This window comes from Scophthalmus maximus, chromosome 16 (assembly GCF_022379125.1).
Source record: "Scophthalmus maximus strain ysfricsl-2021 chromosome 16, ASM2237912v1, whole genome shotgun sequence".
Lineage (NCBI taxonomy): Eukaryota > Metazoa > Chordata > Actinopteri > Pleuronectiformes > Scophthalmidae > Scophthalmus > Scophthalmus maximus.
Genome location: NC_061530.1, coordinates 16,125,017 through 16,145,000, shown reverse-complemented (window position 1 = coordinate 16,145,000; position 19,984 = coordinate 16,125,017). Strand labels below are relative to the sequence as shown.

The window sequence follows — 19,984 nt, the reverse complement described above, 5'->3', positions numbered from 1 at the left end:
TTTGGCTTCCTCTGTAACCCTTGCCTTCCATGGAAAACAATTACCTTCCACGGTGGCCCGGCTATATTTCCAATCTGACCCATCCCGCAGTCACGGCCACCACGGGCCACCTCATCATCGCAAGCTGCAAACTGGTTCCATTCCATTTGTGCCTCCGCCTCAGCACTTATTACATGTCACAATAAAATGAAACAGAAAGAGGAGACGGTGGTAAAAGAAAGGGAGGGAGGGAGAACGTAAGTTGTAACAGGTCCAAGGCTGCGATGCAAAATGGACGCCTTTTCATTAAGAGATAATGCAGACGTCAATACGGTTGTTTAAACTTGAGAGTGGAAAAAAAAAAAATGCTTCGGTGATTAGAGGTTAAGTGATGTGTGTATTCATCATTTAAGGCTCGCCTCGAAGGCCATTACATCAAGGAAGCCTGCCAAGGACTAACCAAGATTTTCTAGTTTCAAAAGTTTAAGAGAAACTTTAAATATATCACTCGCTTTTCACAAAGCCAGCAGCTGCTTAGCATAAAGACTGGCGACAGAGGGAAACAGCTAGCCTGGCTCTGTCCTAAAGTACAAAAACCCACATACAAGAACTTCTTGAAAAACCACTAATTTACTTTTGCTGTACAAAAACCAAGTGATGAGACAACCAGTGGTAGTTCTATGAAGGGTACTGCACCATTTCCCATTGTTGTATTTACACTTTGGTTTATGTATGGATTAAACAAACAATGTTTTAATTAATGATCTTAGACGCTGGTATAGGCGGAGACGAGCAGACTTTATTCTGTGCTAAACTAAACGGCCCCTGGATGACGCTTGATATTTAACATACAAACATAGAATATTGTTCGTCTTCTCATCTCATCACCTCAAGCAAATATGTGAATCATGTCATTTTCACAGGACGACAGTTTAATCAACGGCTCTGTGTGAAGTGATGTGGAATTCGTGTAATAGTGTAGAGCACATAATCAACACATAAAAGCACTGAAATAATATTAAGTAGTTCGATGAGCGAAGAGAAGTTTTTTCCATCAGTGATTACTAAAAAAAATATATATTTATTCAAACTGGCCTTTGTCCAGTTTTTTAGTTTGTGTGTTTCCTCTATATGTGTACAAATGTTTTACCTGGTCCGTTCGTTTTTTTTTTAATTTTTAACAATCTGTTCTTTTGTAAAGTACTTTGTGAAAAGTGCTATATTAAATAAACATTACTTACTCACTTACAATTTTCAAAGAACATAAATCAGTTGAAGGACGAACAAATAATGATACAATGAAAAATTAAAATATAGAATACAACAATACTTTCATTTGGTATGCCAAATCCATATTTTTTGTATATAAAAGGCATCATGTCTGACAAACATACGAGAAAAAACTCTGAGCTACAATTTACTCAGCTTCCTTCCAGCATTTGATCGATGTTCTCCATATTGTGCTCACGTCGCGGTGTGCGTTATACTGCAGTCAGTTGTGGATTAACAGCCATTCCCCTTGCCATCACAAGTCATGCAAATCATGCAACAAAATATGTTGTTTATTCGGGGCCTTTAGAACAACATCTAAAGGTGTTACCTAACTGAGAAAAAGTAGTAGATAAAATATAAATGACATAGTTAAAATTTCTCTGTGACCACTTGGTCATAAAGATGTGGAGGACAGATGCACACACAGAAAAAAGCAATTTTACTGTGCTGGTTCAATCTCACAGCTGGGAACTACAAATATGGCCACATTTATGATATCATTATGAAGAAAAAGACATGTGTGTATCTGCAAAATCACTGCACCAGGGCAGCCAGTCGTGCGACCGTGAGCTTTTTACATGCAGAACATCCGGAGCCTCTCAATCAAGCCTACGGATTGAACACAAACCGATTGTGAATGAGGCTCTTCACGAGGCGGAGACAGAGTGAGAATAATGAGTCATTCAGCGGGAGACCTTGAGGGGCATTAGTAAAAAGCCCAAAAGCGGGATCTAAGGATACAAAGGCTCCATCGCTGTGAAGTCAGAAGTAAATATATTTCAACTGACCGTCAGATCAGAGCTTTAAAACATTCAGCTCGGCGAGATCAAGCTGGAAAAGAAAGATTGGGTGACATGTTGTAGGATGTGGACCTTAAAGATCAGGCCCCTACACGGTCTTCAGTCAAACTGTGGAATGGCATTAAGACCAGTGAGTTTAATATATATCTACATGAACGGCATGAAAAGAAAAGAAAAGAAATATTATTTTCTGGCAACCAGCGGCAAGTCTGTCAAGTGTCCAGAGCAAAATGTTCCGACTCCAGCTCTTTCATCATATCAAGTCAGTCCCCTTCACCTGCCAAGCTCAGCATTTTCTCTGACAGCACACTTCTCCTTCATCAGCTTCACACTCTCCTTTCATTCTATAAAGTCAACACATTGTTAAAGGTCCAGTGTGTGAGATCCAGAGGGGATCTATCACGTCAGGGATACCTGAAACTAGGAATGAGTTGCTTTTTCATTACGCTCGAATGAGAACTTTGCGGCTGTGTCCCAATTCAGGGGGCCGCCAACTCCGGCGGGAACGGACGCGAAGGCTCAAGAGCCGAACCCAAATGAGGCGGTGGGGTCTACGGCGGATTTCCTATGCGCTACCACTGCCGGTGGTCGCCTAGCAACGGCCCCGGGATAGGTTGTGCCAGGAATGATTGGCCCGGCGGATCCATCGTTGCACGGGAATGGAGGTACTCATTTGTCAGCCGCATTTGAGGGAGACTTCGAAATCAGACTCGCCGAGTCGCACCTTCAAATGTGACCCAGCTTATACGTCCGGCATGTTTCTACAGTAGTCTAGAATAGACTAATCAAACACTGACTTGTTTTTATGTTACTTACAGGCCACCATGGGGGGGGGCGCGGGGGGGGGGGCATTCACTTGGCTGCAATTTAACAACCTCGACTAATCCCACTGAAACTTTAAGGACCACAAAAGGAATGAAATGGAAAAAGAGAAATAACACTTTAATGAATCCCCAGTCTCTTACACCTCTTCATCTCAGTTCTCCTCCCCCGCTCCCGTTCTCTGTCTGACTCCAGTGCAAACTCCGGCAGCTTTTCGCTGGCGCCTCTCCAGCAATTATCTGGTTGGTTCCACTCTGACGCAACTCCGACACCACTCATCGTGCTCTTCGTCATCAGCTCCCGCTTCCTGAGTAAAAAGCGGGGTTCTCTCTCTCTCTCTGACTTCCAACTCCTACTCATCTTCGGAGTGGGCATCGGCTCCAGCTTTGCTCAGATTTGTCTCTGGCGTCGGCTCAATCTCGGCTCCATCTCTTCGGTGGCTCCTCTGGCCAGATTGGCACCATGCACCGACTCTGTTCTGTTACGGCTATGACTCCACTTTGACTCCGTGCCAGCTGTCCAGCGACTCTGGCTCCGACTCATCTCTGTCCTGAGAACCTGAAACCCGAGCGTGTCATCCCTCCAATCCAAAAGCTATGACTGTGCAGCGCTGAGACTTTTTCTCACCAAAGTTCGGAATAGTTTACAGTGATGCAGGGGATGAATCTCACTGCCTTGGGGGCAGAAATTGCCGATTCATAGGGCGAGAGGCGGGGTACAGCCTGGACAGGTCGCCGTCCCGTCACAGGACCGACATACAGAGACAAACAACCATTCTCTCTCACATTCCAAACCTGTGGTCAATAAGAAAATCTCCAATTAACCTAACCCCACTCTGCATAGGTGAAGTCGAACTGTCCTTCCTATCTACTACTCCTTGACCTCAGTGGAAAACGTCATGAGGTCAAGGAAAGCCATAAAGGAGGACTCATAGGACTTAGTTAAAGCCGACAGCGCTGCTCAGAGAATCCGACTCCACTTTCACGACGGCGGATGTCGTTGACGTGCGTTTTTCCTGGTGAAACTACAAATTTCCGAAGACGAACTCCAAAGCACCTCAGCGGCTCCGCCGGCATGTTTCAGCGTGTCTTACCACCGCGTGACATCAGATGTAAATGATTCATATGTCACAGTAACGGACACGATGACGTGCGTCTCTTCTGGGTCATATTCATGCTCCTTCACTTCTTCTACTTCCGCTTCTACATCGGATTGAATCGTTTACGTCCGTGCGTGGCGCGTCACGTTGAATGTCGCTGCCGCAAGGAATTGTGGGGCGTCTACATCTCCTTACTCTCCCAAAGGAAGCTCCAGTGTACCCTATGCTAAAGGAGATAGGAAGCATTGATTTAGGAAACGTCCTAGGCCAATTTGACAATTGGACCTCAGCCCGTGTCTTTGGAACATGGGAGGAGGCCTGGAGAACCTGGAGAACCTGGAGAACCTGGAGAACACCCACGGGGAGAACATGCAAACTCCACACAGAGAGGCTCTAGGCGGTTGGTGGGTCCGAACCCGGGATTCGAACCGAGACACTTCTAACCACTGTACCACTGTGCCGCCTGTACTTGACGACGAGAGACACAAGAAAAAGAAAAACCTACCAATAACCGGTTATGTGTGCGACTCCTAACCACAAGCACAATCACACCATGGCCGGATGTATGTAGAGAAGATTAAAAATGGGGGCACTTCAAGCAGCTGCCTCCAGCAAAAAAAACAACTGTGAATGGCTGTATTTTTTTTTCCTTTTTTAAAAATATTCATATGGAGGTTTTTCATTCTGTGGTTTTCAATACATGTATCAGCCCACACATGCGTATCACATCTTCTTCACAGTGAGATTAAGCTCGGCTACACATCAACATCAACCAGCGTCACCTAAACCAAACACACTTCAAACACCAAGCAACTAAATCGGCATGTGGCATTAACACGATAAACTGTAGCCTACATGTCCAGTGTGTCCTGATATTTCATGCTAACACCACAAGCGGCATGTCACAGCAAAGCCTTAGACCACGCCACAGATTTTAAACAGTGTGTTTTGTAATCACTCTACGACCAACCGTCATCGAACAAGCAACCGAAGAAGAGCAACAACAACAAAAAAGTTTGTACCAAACTGCAACATGCATAAACGATGTCTTACCTTCCACGTTGTCACGAAAACTTGTGTTTTGATCCATAAAATCCGTTTCAGCTAGCTAGCACAAAGACCCCTTGTCATGTTGAGATGCTAAACGGCCTGTTTCACTCCAACTGCTTGCACTTCTAATGTAAAATGGCGTTCGACCAATCAAATTCCTCAAAGTTCGTTCACTTCCTCATAGTTAGCGAATGGTGTTGTTGTCGGGGATCTAGATCGATGTCCGTCGATTCCACTGGCTCGGATGGTTCCATAGACGTGTCAATCATTCAGATTGACCAATGGGCTGCTGAGTTATGTCCCCGCCTGTTCTGACATCGTCGCGCTGCCCCACAAGGATCTTTTTTAGAGACAGATGAGCAACTGTCTTCGTTTAAAACAATTGTATTAGGTGTAATGTGACCGCATCCCTACTAAAGCCTGTAACTTTGCTCTGCTTCACATTAGCAGCACAGCGAATGTTCAGATGTTGTTCTGGGGATTTCTAGAGGAATGGGCTTCATCTACATTATTACATAGGGTATATTCATGTTACATTTTCATTTACTCTGACTCAGTAACATCTATACTCATTTTTACACTTCTGCTGTAATCTCACAAGTGTTACCTTTATATAGTACCAAGATTATTCATATGGACCTTGTAGTTGCAGAGATATGCTCTTTTCATTGTGGGCCTCGAGCTGGCCAAGCCCGCGGCCAGAAAAACCAAAAGGGAGTCCCTCCTGATCAGCCTTCTATAATACTTCATGGCTGTCACTCAAACATGCTGATAAAGTTATGTACTTTGGTTAAGCTTGAGGAAGCTTTGGAGTATTAGTTTCCATTGCTGTGACTGGACTTAAGCCATATTTAGGGGGAAATATCTTGAAATCCCTTCAGTGATGATTTCCAAGTGCGGAATACACATCTGTTTACCTACTTATCCTGTGCATGGAGAGAGAAAACACACTGGATGACTGGACACTGAATACATTTTTTTTTTTGAAGGTTAATATGACCCAACTTTTGATTTATCAAACTATCGATGACTTTTCGACAAAGTTTTACTGTCAGCCAATGATGAAAAGCAGCATGTTCCTTCTTTGTTATAAAACAAATAAGGATCAGCAGTAATATAATTTAGGTGTATAAATAAGATGAATAACATAGATATAGTTTTTTTTCTTGATGATGCCAAAATAAAAACAGAATATAAAAGAGTCCATATAACCTCTGCTCCAGTTTTAGTTAATTGTCTGTATCACATTTAAAAGACCTTTTTCAAGATAAACGTCTTCTTGATTACTTTTTTTTCAGAAATGTCAAGTTTATAAATTCTGACACTATACATTAACAGACACTTCTGTCATCACATGGATTCCAAATGTTTGGCTCGTGGTAGCTGATAAGACAAAAGCGAACACAGCATTTATTATCTATGAAGCTTTTGTCATCATTTTTTCACTACAATGTTTGAAGACAGAAGAAGAATATCAGTCATGCCAAAGTGCACAAGATTCCCCCATTCTCCTATTCTCATTTGTCAATGCCAGTGCTGCTCAAACGTTTTTTCGGGCAGTCTCCGTGTTTAAACTGAGTCAAAATAGATAATTCTGACTTGCTAATAATGGCTTTCTTATCTCACAGTCCTTCACACTGTCATTATTAGTTTTCTATACCAGAATACAATCGCATTTTCGGGAAAAGTGCGACGGCGGTGATGGATCTGGCCGCTTCCGCAGAGCCAGCATGTGTGAGCCTCGTGGGAGAAATCTCAGGAGTCGTATGAGCAGTTCAGGAACAAACAGTTTGAGCCCAAAATGGCCCACTCTGCTCTGTTCTCTACACATGGTGGACCTTTATGGCTCAGCTTCCTCACAATGGCTGCGGCGATTGAGTCAGAGGTCCCAGAGCTGTGCAAGCGCTGCTGCAAGAAATGAGTCAATATGGAGGAGACCTTTCAGATTGGGTTTTGTAGACCTCAATCGCTGCAAGAGAACAACTAAGTGTTGGAGGTTAGTCAGATGATGAAGGTGTTGGGTGTTAAAAGAAGAAAAAAAAAAGTTTGAACTGAAGAAATCCCTTTTCAGAGCTCAAGCAGAGTCAATGGATTAGGCGAAGGAGGCAGAGATCATGTCAAACATTTTCTGAGGATGGACTGAAAGGAAAGCAACAACAGGGGGTACATGTTGCTCACTATGAGCAATAGCAAGGAATGAATTGACTGGAGTTGGCTGATGCTGTCGAAACGGAAACTCTGACATGGCCCTCGATCTTGACCAGAACAAACAAACTCAAAAAAAAGAAAGTCCGGGATGTCGACGGTTCACAATGTGAACTGGCTTACAGAGAAATATGTCCTGTCCCCCCCGCATTCTCCAAAACTTTTAGCCTCAACAAGAAAATCCACTCAGAGCAGAAAACATGAGATTGTGTAACCGTCTGAAAGGGACACTGCAGCAATTTAGTATTGTACTTTTAATAAAGTCCGGGGACTTAAAAAAACAACAACAATGATTTAAATCGATGTAGCAGAAGCTGGCACACCCTGGTTTTTAGTCAAACTTTCCCATAATGCCGCTTAATATCCGCTTTTGTTAGACTCTTCATCCTTCATCGAAATATCTCAAACAGCAGTCCAATGTTTTGTTGCTAAAAACCCCAGAACACTTCCTTCTGCAATGCAATCGTCTATCTCGCTGGTCGCAAAAAAAGTTGCTACTAAGTAGTTTGGTGAATAAATGTACTCTGTTTTTCTGACAAAAATGTCCAATCTTGCGGTGCAATATCTGTTAGTAGTGATGACGGCATCGTCAGACTCATGTTCAGACACGGGCAGCGCTCGGTTAAGGTTAGGGGTCAAGTTTATCAGGAAGACGTCCTCAGTGACTTCAAATCATGAAAGAGGACATGATGAAAAATGTATTATGAACATGACAGCCCAATCTTCCACTAACCTTACACAACGTCTGATGTGTCAAATTGGCTTGAGTGGCCCTTTAAACACAGGAAACACCAATTGAGACGTTTGTCGAGCGAAATGTGGACTCTCCTAAATGAAAGGAAGCCGGTACAAATGAGAAAACCAAGGGAAGAAAAACGGCGGCGCGAAGCTCTATCTTGGTCACCTCCCTAATGAATAAACAGAAGACTGTGCAGAGGGAGAGAGAGAAGGTTTAGGAGAGCGGCTCTGGAGTTGGAGGAGGAACATAAAGAGAGGTGGAGCGCAGGGAAAAGAATCTGAAAATGAAAGGATGCGCTCGTCGGGGAGGAAGAGGGCCTGTGAGGATAAAAATGAATCTAATGGAACACGTGCAGAGACCGGTGGAACAAAACACCGGTGAGAGCAGAGTCACCTGGGCACAGCAGCATTAATTAAGTGTTCTAGGAATGATGGCCTTTTTGATTTAGTATGATTGTCGTGTTAGTACAGCAACTCACCAGGAATTAACAGTGGTCGGCAGTAGATTTAACGAAGCTACAGACTGGTGTTAAAAAGAAATAGACTTTTTCCTGTTGCTACAAAAGCAGATGGAAGAACAAAGCATTTGCCTAAAAATTCCATTCCCCTCGAGTTGTCTCCATATTTACTGCGACATGTTTGTTTGCCGCCTTCCAAACGACAGTTAACAAATTGGGCAAATTCACATAGCTGAGGCACACACGCTGCACGTTTCTCCCCAGCAGGGGTCAAATAAAACATACCCTTCATCACAAGAAGCAAACAGCGCCGTACAACAGTCACTTTATATTTTCCTTAATGTCTACGCTGTTCGTCTGGAAAATAGAGTGCATGTCAGAAAGAGCACAAGACAAACAACACGATAAAGCATGTGTCGGGTGAAATGTGCACCTGTCGAAGACAAACACCGCACAAAGAGATGAGGCCTGTGGGACAGGTTGTACAATCTTTCTGTGGTGCTGAGCCACATATGCAAAAAACTATTATGTGTACGTTAGAATTGGGATATTTGGAGTAAGATTTAGATTCGTTGTCGGCATCAGTGCGTACACTCTGTGTGTGTGTGTGTGTGTGTGTGTGTGTGTGCGGCTCTAGAAGGTTGTAGTTGATATAAATAGCTCATTATTTTCACCACAGGGAACATAAAGTAGTGGAAAGTGCTGCGTTAAACAACCTGCCCTGAATTACGTCAGGTGTTACAAAGGTAATTTAGGCAACACATAAGAAGGGTAAAAAAGCAAGAAGAATGTGTTCATGCACTGGTGGCTTCTGTGAAAGTGGATTTATACTTTATACTTCACACACACACACACACACACACACACACACACACACACACACACACACACACACACACACACACACACACACACACACACACACACACACACACACACACACACACACACACACACACACACACACACACACACACACAACCTAATGGGCTGACCTTCACCCAGTGACCGGCTCCCCTGCAGCAGGTGAAGTGCGGATGCATTGAGCGACCGCGGTGCCTTCGTGGCACACGTGTCGTCAGCAGCCACATTTTTGCAGCCCAGCTGTGGATCTCAACCACAGATCTTCGGCTCTTCAAGTTACATAAAAAGGTTTTGCTTGGCCGGCTTCTCTCAGGAGGCAGAGGGCGGAGCAAACGGCTGCTGTGTTTGTGCAGCTGACGTTGCAGGCCAGACTGTTGCTGTCCACTTTATTTTGGATGTGAATCAGTGCTCAGGCGGCATTAGTGACGAGCCTGGTATTTGGGAGAACACACATTGATATACTGTGGGGGGAAACAGAAACCCAGCACCCCCTGGTGTCAAGATGGAAACCCATGTTCCCTGTGTTATCTGTCCACAAACACACAAATGCACAATTAGACATTCGCTGAAAGTCAATTAATGGCTGCATATCAAAAGGTAGCCTACAGGAAGATATGGTGGCTTAGTTCAATTAATACCCCGTTTAGCCCATTAGAATAAGAATAACACAATTTCTGAGCATTTAATTGAGGATTTAGTGGCCAAAACTTGTAAGTGACTGAAAAGAACATTTATGTTTTTTTAATAGAAACGTCAGAGGCAAAATATTCGTTATACAGGCCTGTGGGTATATGGGGATGTCACGGCCTGCAAACTGACGAGAACATTTTAAAAACTGACGAATAATGTCTGTAAATTGACAGTAGAACAAACAATTTAGTTCTATTTGAGAAACCCTTTATTTTACAAAGTGAAATATTGAAAAGTCAAACCTTTACCCAAAGTCTTTAAAAGAGAATTAAAGTCGTATTTCATATTCTTAGAATGATTTGTTCATTTTGATTTAACAACAGATACACAACGAGATAACAACAATTACAGTGATATGGAAAAGAATGGGAGGGGGATTAAACAGATTCTTATTTCTTAAATATTCTCTTATTTTTATTTTTTCAATTTATAGTCCGTCATTTTCAGACATTCGGTTGTATTTTGGCAATTCATATTTTCTGTTATAATGTGTTGCCTTGAAAGTTTGTTTCTCAGTCCTTGTTCGTATATTTCCTACATGGTGTATTATTCACTGTTTAAGAAAATAAAATTACAATCCTGTTCCTGGAGTGGAGTTGCCGTTGCCTTACAAATAGCTTTTAAAACTAAAAATAAAAACGAAAAATAACGATAAAAAACAAATAAATATAAGTAGCACAAATATGTGGTCTATTTTCCATCTTTTTTTTTCACTGAATACCTCTGAGTAGTTGCTGCATTGTGACATTCACATAAACGTCGAATGAGCGATGTCATTCGACGTTTATACTGAAAGTTGTGGGGCGGAAGTCGACGCCGCTTACGTAACCTACGCGACTTGACCACCCTCGGAGACGTTATGCGTTAGCATCAGGAGTGTGTCGTTCCACACACACACACACACACACACACACACACATCACTATGGTCGTTGCCGGTGAACGGCACCTGCGGTGTGTGTGCGACATGTCCATGTCATGACCGCCGGTGTCAAAGTCACCGTTTGTCCGAAGACGTCGACCTCGCAGTCCGCCCCCAAAACCGTCCGTGCTGGCGCGCTGCCATCAGCGGAACGAAGTGTCGCCGACATGTGGGTCTTCGGCTACGGGTCCCTCATATGGAAGGTGGACTTTCCCTACGAGGAGAAGAAGATCGGCTTCATCCGAGGCTTCAGCCGTCGGTTTTGGCAGGGCAGCACCGACCACCGGGGAGTACCGGGCAAGGTGAGTCGACGTGGCGGCGAACGGGACCTGAACGGTGACGGTCACAGGTGCAGTGTTGCCACAACCATTCAGGAACGGAACAAGCTCCTCTGTGTAATTTAATGCCAGAAGATACCGAGGAGTCCCTAGTAAATCACTTAAATATAGTAATGTAGTCACAGATCATTATTGATAATAATAATAATAATAGATTTTCTTTATACAACACTTTTCAAGTGACATATGGCACAGATGGCACAGTTCACCACGTGCACGTTAAAGCCTCTAACTTTGTTTCACTTCTATAAGCGTGAATTTCATGTCACGGATAATGTTCAAAACGTTGTGCTGTGGATTTCCAGAGACAGCAGCATTAAATGTGGGATATTCATTCTAAAAATTAGAGCCCAACCGATATGAATATTTGGGAGTACAAGATTCCCGATATGATATTTGGCCTATATATATATATATAAAATCCTAACCTAAGCTTTCATTATCAAACTTTTATGATAAAGAAATGTAATTGAGGCTTGATATTTTAGTTTAACCATAAACTTTATCATAAATACAAATAAAAACAACCAAATGAACAGAACTTGAATGAAGAAAAAAACTATTTTTTTTACCCAAAATGTATACATGAATTCAACTTTTCGTTTTTTAATGTGTGTCCATCTTCTACAGCCTGGCCGGGTCGTAACACTGGTGGAGGATCCTGAGGTAAGAGACCTCCCCCCTACTGAACCTTAAAAGCTGACATATATCACATGGTAATAGAGTTGCAACTGTTATTTATTAATCTATTTTTAATCTATTTTTATTAGAAAATAGTGATAAAATAAAAAGTTTACAATGATGTAAAACCAAGAAAGTTCACAGCAGGGAAGCTAAAACCCGCTTGATACATTTTTGATTATTATAAATTCTGCATCATTTCAGCAGGATGGCAGTATTTTTCTTTAAATTAGTTATAAAGTAAGACGGTATTGTGATGTACACAATGAGCTTCACCCACCTGATAAAATGAAACAAATCTTTTATGATATTTATTAAATTTGACATAGTGCAGAAGTTTTTAAAGATAAAGGGAACTTTATCCACACGTGTCTGCGTAGACGTCATCACTCTGCATTCTTTATACAGCAGGCCACACTCATTGTTCCTCTAACATCAAATATATATTCCATCTCAAAGATGTTAAACCATTTTTTATGGGTCAGTTGTTTGTTTTCTTTTTTCCCAGGGATGCGTTTGGGGCGTTGCCTACAAGCTGCCGACGGGCCAAGAGCAAGAAGTGAAGAGCTACCTCGACTACCGAGAAAAAGGTGGTTATCAGGTCATCACGGTGACCTTTCACCCCCGTCCACCTCTCGCTCCCCCTCCCGACCAGACGCTGCTCTACATCGGCTCTCAGGGCGATCCAAACTACCTTGGTCCCGCCTCTCTGGAGGCCATAGCCAACCAGATCGTCAGCTCGACCGGTCCCAGCGGGCAAAACACAGAGTACCTCTTTGAGCTCGCTGACGCTGTGAGGACAATTCTGCCCGAGGACTCAGACGATCACCTGTTTTCTCTAGAAACCTTAGTGAGGGAAAGACTACGAAGCGGCCAGAAACACACTCAAACGGGTTGATAGATGATTAGATGAAGAAAAATGTCTTGATCTTTGATGTAGAAAGATGCATTTGGCAAATGATCTCAGGGTTCAAGATACACATGGAGCCAATCAGGATTTTAGTCGGCTTCAGAAAATATGTTAAGTCCTATTTTTCTTTTCTTTAAATGTCACACTGCAAATAAATCCTGCATTTAAAACACCTACAACTACAAAATAAGACAGTACTGTAACTGGCAAACTAAATGTTGAGTGATCACAAATATGCTTTGAATAGACTTGTAGGTTTGCTCAATGTGAAATATCTTAAACGGCAAAAAGAACAAATGTTTCAAATGATTAAATGCTTAGTGGACATTTGAACTCCGATAAATTTGGCCTGGTTTTATTCATCTTTAAGTAAAAACCATCTGAGGTGTGAGTGCACTGCTAAGATATGGAATTTAGAGCAGTTTTGTCCACATTTAAATCAGGAGGGAGATTTTATTCCAGACTTAACAGATGATATGTGATGACAAAGTCTTGTTTGAGTCTCTGACTCAGCTAAAGACTCGGTGTTATCGAGGGCATCTGACCTGAGCAGCAGCAGATTAAATGGAGTCCAGACACTGGTGGTGGTGGTTGACGACTTGCAGAGACTCATGAATGTGATGAGTCTGCATAGTCTGGGCGGTGATGGGGAGGTGGAGGGAGCGCACAGCAGCAGAACTAAGGCAGAATAAGAAATCATATTTAAAAAGACAGCAGCAAGATGATAGGCCAACCAGGCTGATTGCTGGAAATGACACAGAGAAACTGAGTGTGCACAGCCTCACTAGATATTAACAACAAAATAGCAACTGTGTGTTAACACTCAAACTAATCTGCTTCATCAGGACTGCGTGGGTATGGTTTTTATTAGATATGAATAACTGCTGAGTAAACCGCCCCCTCAGCTTTTGATACACGCTGGGAAATCCTGATTTGTTGTCACAAGTTAGGCTTTGCCTCCACACTTTTTTTTCTTCCCCTCAACTGAGCCATGTCTACTTCAAACCAGCGAGAAGAAGTAGAGCTCAAGAGGAAAGAGAGATGATGTAAGGATAGAAGAATACCCAATGCTTTTTGTTTCATCTTAGGGTGGCTAGTAGTCATGATTACCAATAACCTGGTAATCCACCTATGTTTAATCATTTCAATCTCTCTTCCTGATATGAAAAGCAAACTTTAGGGAAGTTATCATCCTTGTCATTCTCATCATCATTACCATCATACCTGTTAAAGTTCAAGGATTTCAGAACCCAGATGTAAACACAGGCGCTGACAGGTTAGGAAAAAGAAAAAATACTGGTATTCATAGTGAGTGGTAAAGTATATTATAAGTAAATTAACTATAGACACAAAAGACGTGCAACTTCAGAATAAAACAGGAACTTAAAAAAAAAAAAAAGTCGTCGAGGGAGGCAGATAAAACACGACCGCTTTAATCATGTTGTCAAGTTGCTCGAACGGCCGCTTGTTATTCCGGGCTGTACTTACCTTGTCTCAGTATCTGTAGCTATTGTTGTTCCCGCGTCGGCTATCGGCTGCTTCTCATTCTGCAGGCACACGCATCTCAACGCATCGGCGTCTCAGCACAGTGAACATATCAAAGTCAACAACACTGCATCAGGAAAAAAAATCTACAAGATGAATAAAAAAAACTAAACGTTGACAGGTATATCTGTGATCTTGTCCTTCTTATACACACACGTGTACACACACACTCACCAACTGTACACCATAACAAACATGTTTGGCACAAAACTAACTATCACTGCATAAAGAAACATGTACTCTATGTTTGAGCTCCCTCTCTTTCTCTCTGTGTGTGTGTGCAGAACAGTTACTCGGCAAACATACAAGCGCGCCACACTCCTTCCACTAAAATGAAACGCGTCACATCACAAACGATGCAGTTTGATTTATTTAACTGGAAACGACTGCAAATCCTCATTGAGCTATTATATAATACAACACGGGGTTGTATGCATTTTGGTATAATGTCATTATAGCACATTAAATATCAGATTTCTTAATATAGTTGTATATATTCTTATTAATATTAATAATCTGCCATTAATATTAATTTATATCTATTGCATAATCAATATCAAGAAGTATTATAAACATCATCACACTGCATGTGTTGAATTATAACTGGAGAAATGCCACTGCGGTTTGCAGGATTTAGTCATATCAATGTATATTGATCATATATTAATTCTGCATTGTTACATTATCATACACCTTTGTATTGTATTTATTTAAAGAAGTTCAGGTTCCAGCTGTTTGTGTATCGCTTAAAAAAATACTATGAAAGTGCAGGGAAAAACTGTGATACGAAGAGATAAAATAGAGAGAAAAAATATACACCTAAGTGGTGGTTATCTCCAAAGTAAAGTGGCCACCTTTGGGGCTGTTGAGCAGCTTGGTGAGAGAGAGAGAAAAATAACACACCAAATAAAGTAAATGTTTGAAAACTGTTTCCTGCGGGGTTGTACTGAAGGCCAGCAGCAACACGCGAAGTTCCAGAAGGCAGAGGCCCTCAGCCGCTGCGACATTATCATACTGGGTATTATCCCCACAGGCTGCACAGAGGACTGCAGCGCCCGACAGTGTTCAAAAGGTGTCATTCTTCTTCTGTGGTGCCGGCCCGTCAGCCTGTCGAGGACCTGGCCGCCTACGCGTAGTAGCAGGGCGACACCAGCAGGTCTGTGAGCACCAGCAGCTGATCGTCGGTGAAGCTCTGCCGATGCTCCTGCCAGTTGTCGTGGTGGGTGCGCCTGAACTCCGACAGGGTCTTCTTCACCGTCATCTGGGGGCAGGCGACATCGTCATCAATTAAAAACGTACATTTGTGACATTAGAGCTCGACCGATGTAACTGTCGGCCGATTGTATTGGCCGATATGAGTCCCACAACTCTTTCAGTCTGCCTTCAACTGCGGACATTTGGCTTATATATAGACAGGAAGTAGAATATGATCATTTTTAATACTGTGTATAACAAATTTTGGTTTTAATAAGATATTTTTCTATCGTTCTTCTAACTTGAATAAAAGCTTATTGAATCGATTAAACCACCACAACACAAATCGTTCCCACAGAATACAAGATTGAGTAGAGCTCCTTTGCTCGTGGATAATAATACAATATTCCATCTCGGAGAGAAAATGTACATTCACGAGTGACTTTGTTTGTTTATCAAAATTAGCACGTTTCCATTAAACCCCGCAGCAAACTCCTGCAATAAGCAGGACGCTGATAGTCCTTTCTCTCGCCCCATTTGTTTTTGGGGAGCAGAAAAAAAAGTTAAGAGCAAATAACGGCTCGTGATAACAGCCTCTATCTATTCTTAGACCGACGAGTAAAGTTAATGGTTCCTGTTTTAAGCGGCAAAGTAAAATCCAAATGATTCTTGCAGCTCTGGAGACCCACAATTGTGAAAACAGCAGCCAAGAATCCGGCAGCAGCTGACAATCTTTCCGGCAAATGGCGCCATTTGTTTACATTAATTAAAAACTAATGAGGTTATAATAATTTATTAATGTTAAAATGCCAGATGTAACCATTTAAACACACAGCATAGAAATTATTCAAAGTGGAAACAAGTTTGGAGTGAAAAGTTACCGCGGTTCAACAAGGACACAGGGAATTAAACTGAGGATCACCATAACCGAGGATGTAATCATGACTGAAACATCGAGTACATTCATTTTTCAGTGTGGCCTTCGAACAGAACAATTAAATGAAACTCTGTGAAAGGAAGGAACAGCTTCCTCTAGGTTAACAACCCGAACGGATTTAGACGAGATTATTAATTATCGATGACTGTTCTGCACAAAACCTGCTACTTCTGCCATTTTCACAAAGGACACTGTTCTGTGCAGGAGCGTTTGTGACAGAGTTATTAATCCACTCGCAAATATGTTATTTAAACTCAATTTCCAATGTATTTTCTTTTTTCACTTTGCAACAGGAGAAGCACTTAATTATCATCATCATTGGCTCCCCGTCACGTAATGCATTATTCAAACTCTGCACTACGGATTACATTGTATGTCTTCTTCATGCCTCAAGTGAAGCCAAAGGCACAATTTTCTCCTCAGTTGGACAATGAAATTATGTTCTCTCAGCTCACGCTGTGTTGAGCGAGATGTTTGTACACGTGTGTGTGTGTGTGTGTGTGTGTGTGTGTGTGTGTGTGTGTGTGTACCTCTACAGGCTGTGGGTCGTTGAGATGGTCGCTCAGGTCCATCAATATCTGAGGCATCCAGTCTGGGACATCGTAGGGGCTCGACAGGATGCACGCACTGAGGCCGAGCACTCCAGCATGGCGCCGGACTAAGTCTGCTTGCGCGCGCGCACACACACACACACACACACACACACACACATTTACGTGCCTGTCACAATCAAACGGCAAGGCAATCGCAGTAATACTTGCCCTGTTACCCTTTCCCATCCCAGGGGAATTGTGAACCTTGAAATGATTAGACCAATTTTAACTCTCCATTAGTGTGTGTGTGTGTGTGTGTGTGTGTGTGTGTGTGTGTGTGTGTGTGTGTGTGTGTACCTGTGGAGGCCAGCTCTCCTCTGGCCTTGGGGAGGCGAGTCTGACTCAGCGTCTGGAGCTGTGTCTGCAGACTGAAGTCCAGAGGGAAGAACTGGCACTGCAGTAAACCACTGAGGGTGGTGGCTGCCATGTCCCTCACCTACGGGGAGAATGGGGGGAGGGGGAAGGGCGGCACGGCGAGGAGGGAGAAAGAGTCAGAATTTTAAAGAGGAGAGACTGGTGAAGATCAGAACTGACAAATGAAAGGATGTGGTGGAAAGCACGAGGTAGTTTTAGTGCAAGAAACGCATACACAATTTATAAAGAGATGTGAGTGCAAGGAGATCGGGGGATGAGAGAGAGATGAGCTCACGAGGAGGAGGAGGGGGAGGAGGAGGGATAGATGCTGAGTTGAGCTGAGGTAAAATTCACTTGCAGAACATCACTGCCTTCCTGCATCACTTTGCATAAATTATGAATAAGCACTGAGTGACGGCGGATGCACCGAAACAGACAATGATACAAAGACGACGCAGTCACCAGCTGTTCATTCACACAGTTTACAAAATATGAAGTAAATCTTTTGTAATTTAGACGTCTCGGCTGAAGCATAGTGCTAGTGCATTGATTTCCATCTGCACATCCAGATCAATGGACAGAGAAAAGAAGAGGACTTTAAAAGCACATGCACACACAGCAACAGCAAGCCAAGATTTACAGTCGAATATATTCCTTGCAAATGTATATGTTGGAGATTAAATTGAGTTACAATGTTATTTTTTTGTCACTTAAATTACAAGCAGTACGAGGCAGCCGCCAGTGCACCGTCCCTGCACCCACGGAACAAGAGAAATGCTACAAAACAGGAAAATAAATTATGAGCCGGGCGGTGGGGTAGAGGGTTATTTTTAAGCAATAACACTGAGCAGAGAAGAAAGATTAAGATTTATTGAGGAGAGACTAGAGGACAATAAGTGGCCATTTATAATCCCGTGACAATTACACTTTCCGGAGGGGCGACGGCTGTGTTAAACCAGTGTGTAAACCTGCTGCCTTTTTCCTGTGCGTACGCTACCTCGAGCTGTTCGTCGAGCAGCAGCTGCATCACCAGCTTTCGGATGCGGAGCACCTCGGCGTTCACGCTGAGCAGCGTAAACAAGTTGTAGAAAACCATGATCTGGAGGTAGGTCAGCACTGAGAAGCGAGCGTGCCACGACCTGTTGCCCGCCATCTGCAGAGAGAATGGGGAGGGAAATCAAGAGAGTATCAAACGTGTACTTTGACTTTTTAGTTGGGTCCATGTCCCAGCTGCTAACATGGAGCAGGCGGAGTTCATGACCTGTGGCGGTCAAGATGATGATTTGGTTTTCCCCTTTGGGGAGCTGTCGCCTCGTCCATCATTATGTACAGTCTATGATTATGACCATTTGCACGAAGTGTCATAGCAACCCATCCAGTTGTCGAGACATTTTACTAAAAACGGGAACTATCAAATCGACTAGTGGCGCTAGAGGAGAAGTCAGGGATTGCCCAAATCATGAGCTTTATCCTCTGGGGACCGTGCATGAAAAGATTTCATGCTCAATAATTCTATGTCATTGCGGTATTCCTGTCTATGCCATTAGTGCACACTGCAGCATATTTTAGTAGTCCACAGACTTGACTGATGGAAGTGCTATTTCATCCCTGATCCGTCACGGTACATGATCTGGGGAAAGGGCACAGAAAATGCGCAGGTGTAGACGGATCTCGATGAAGTGCTCGGAAAATCGTCTCAAACGTACAGAAAATAAAGAATTAAGGCTCATATTAGCTTAGCTGTGCTGGGTCCCTAGAGCTCTATCACACAGATGGCAATGACTTCACAAGACAGGATTTCTCAAAAGCATCAAATTAATCTGACAACTCGGTGCATATATTAACGAGTGGATTGATGGCTTCTCACGACAAATCATTTGGCTCAGTGCCTGGCAAACAAGCAGTCACCAGAAAGCCCCTGGGGTCTATAGAAGTCCTATAAATTCGGAATAGTCTTGACAATTTGGGAAGCATTGGGTGCTTTCCAAATACTAAAAACAATATCGTTTTTATCCTCAGTACAAGGCTAGCTGTTTCCCCTTTTTCTAGTCTCCACGCTAAGTTAAATTATCTGTCTCCTTGCAGTAGCTTCATATTCAGCACGCAGATATGAGAGTGTGTGGATATTTTCATTTAACTCTCCGCAAGAAATCGAGAAAGCGTATATATACAACCAATTCCTTTTAACAGAGCGGTATCTAGTTCGCACAAGATAAAATGGATTAGGTTTGGGTGTCAGGGTAAAAACTAAAATAACATTGCGATGCTTTCTCATCCTGGCTACCATACTAATGCAAAAACTGTAGCCGTGATGGTAGGGTATTCTGACAGCGTTTGCAAAGAGAGATATCTCCACAGGGTGGCCATTCACACACAAAACCCACGGCAGAAACACTGTAAGCATCACAAAAGAGAAGCAAATGAAAATAGCACAGGTTGTTTTTAGTCTACCAACACCTTGGGCACCACCAAAGCTCAGCACACTGACAGCAGGCAGGCCAGTGTGTGTGTGTGTGTGTGTGTGTGTGTGTGTG

At 42.9% G+C, this 19,984-nt stretch overlaps 3 protein-coding genes across 5 annotated transcripts in view; 1 reads left to right on the top strand and 2 right to left on the bottom strand.

Annotated features, from left to right (window-relative positions):
• The window catches only part of nrxn1a (neurexin 1a), a 70,921-nt gene extending 65,877 nt beyond the window's left edge, over positions 1-5,044 (bottom strand). Inside the window, exon 1 of the mRNA XM_035613100.2 lies at positions 5,026-5,044. The gene's annotated coding sequence lies outside the window, so the exon portion shown is untranslated. The remainder of the gene's footprint in view (positions 1-5,025) is intronic.
• Positions 5,045-10,800: 5,756 nt separating this feature from the next.
• Positions 10,801-14,496, top strand: chac2 (ChaC, cation transport regulator homolog 2 (E. coli)). Of its 2 annotated transcripts, none has more exons than XM_035612503.2 (3): positions 10,801-11,200; positions 11,867-11,902; positions 12,426-14,496. In XM_035612503.2, the coding sequence occupies exons 1-3, from the start codon at positions 10,955-10,957 to the stop codon at positions 12,813-12,815; spliced, it is 672 nt and encodes a 223-aa protein (XP_035468396.1). In that variant the 5' UTR covers positions 10,801-10,954; the 3' UTR covers positions 12,816-14,496. The 2 variants fall into 2 exon arrangements, with proteins under 2 accessions (XP_035468396.1, XP_035468398.1); XM_035612505.2 differs by having other exon boundaries at positions 11,156-11,200; positions 11,867-11,952.
• A 228-nt stretch (positions 14,497-14,724) lies between these two features.
• LOC118287385 (proteasome activator complex subunit 4B-like) overlaps positions 14,725-19,984 on the bottom strand; it is a 34,073-nt gene continuing 28,813 nt past the window's right edge. Inside the window, exons 44-47 of one of the 2 annotated variants that reach the window (XM_047327823.1) lie at positions 18,448-18,603; positions 17,394-17,532; positions 17,034-17,170; positions 14,725-15,633 (exon numbers count right to left, since the gene is read on the bottom strand). In XM_047327823.1, coding sequence (XP_047183779.1) covers positions 15,499-15,633; positions 17,034-17,170; positions 17,394-17,532; positions 18,448-18,603 — 567 coding nt within the window. In that variant the 3' untranslated portion in view covers positions 14,725-15,498. The remainder of the gene's footprint in view (positions 15,634-17,033; positions 17,171-17,393; positions 17,533-18,447; positions 18,604-19,984) is intronic. The other variant, XM_047327824.1, reaches the window with a different exon arrangement.

Coding starts and splice junctions, on each gene's coding strand:
- chac2 (XM_035612503.2), top strand. CDS start 10,955: ATGACCGCCGGTGTCAAAGTCACCGTTTGTCCGAAGACGTCGACCTCG. Junction 11,201..11,866: donor ACCGGGGAGTACCGGGCAAG/GTGAGTCGACGT, acceptor CATCTTCTACAG/CCTGGCCGGGTCGTAACACT. Junction 11,903..12,425: donor CACTGGTGGAGGATCCTGAG/GTAAGAGACCTC, acceptor CTTTTTTCCCAG/GGATGCGTTTGGGGCGTTGC.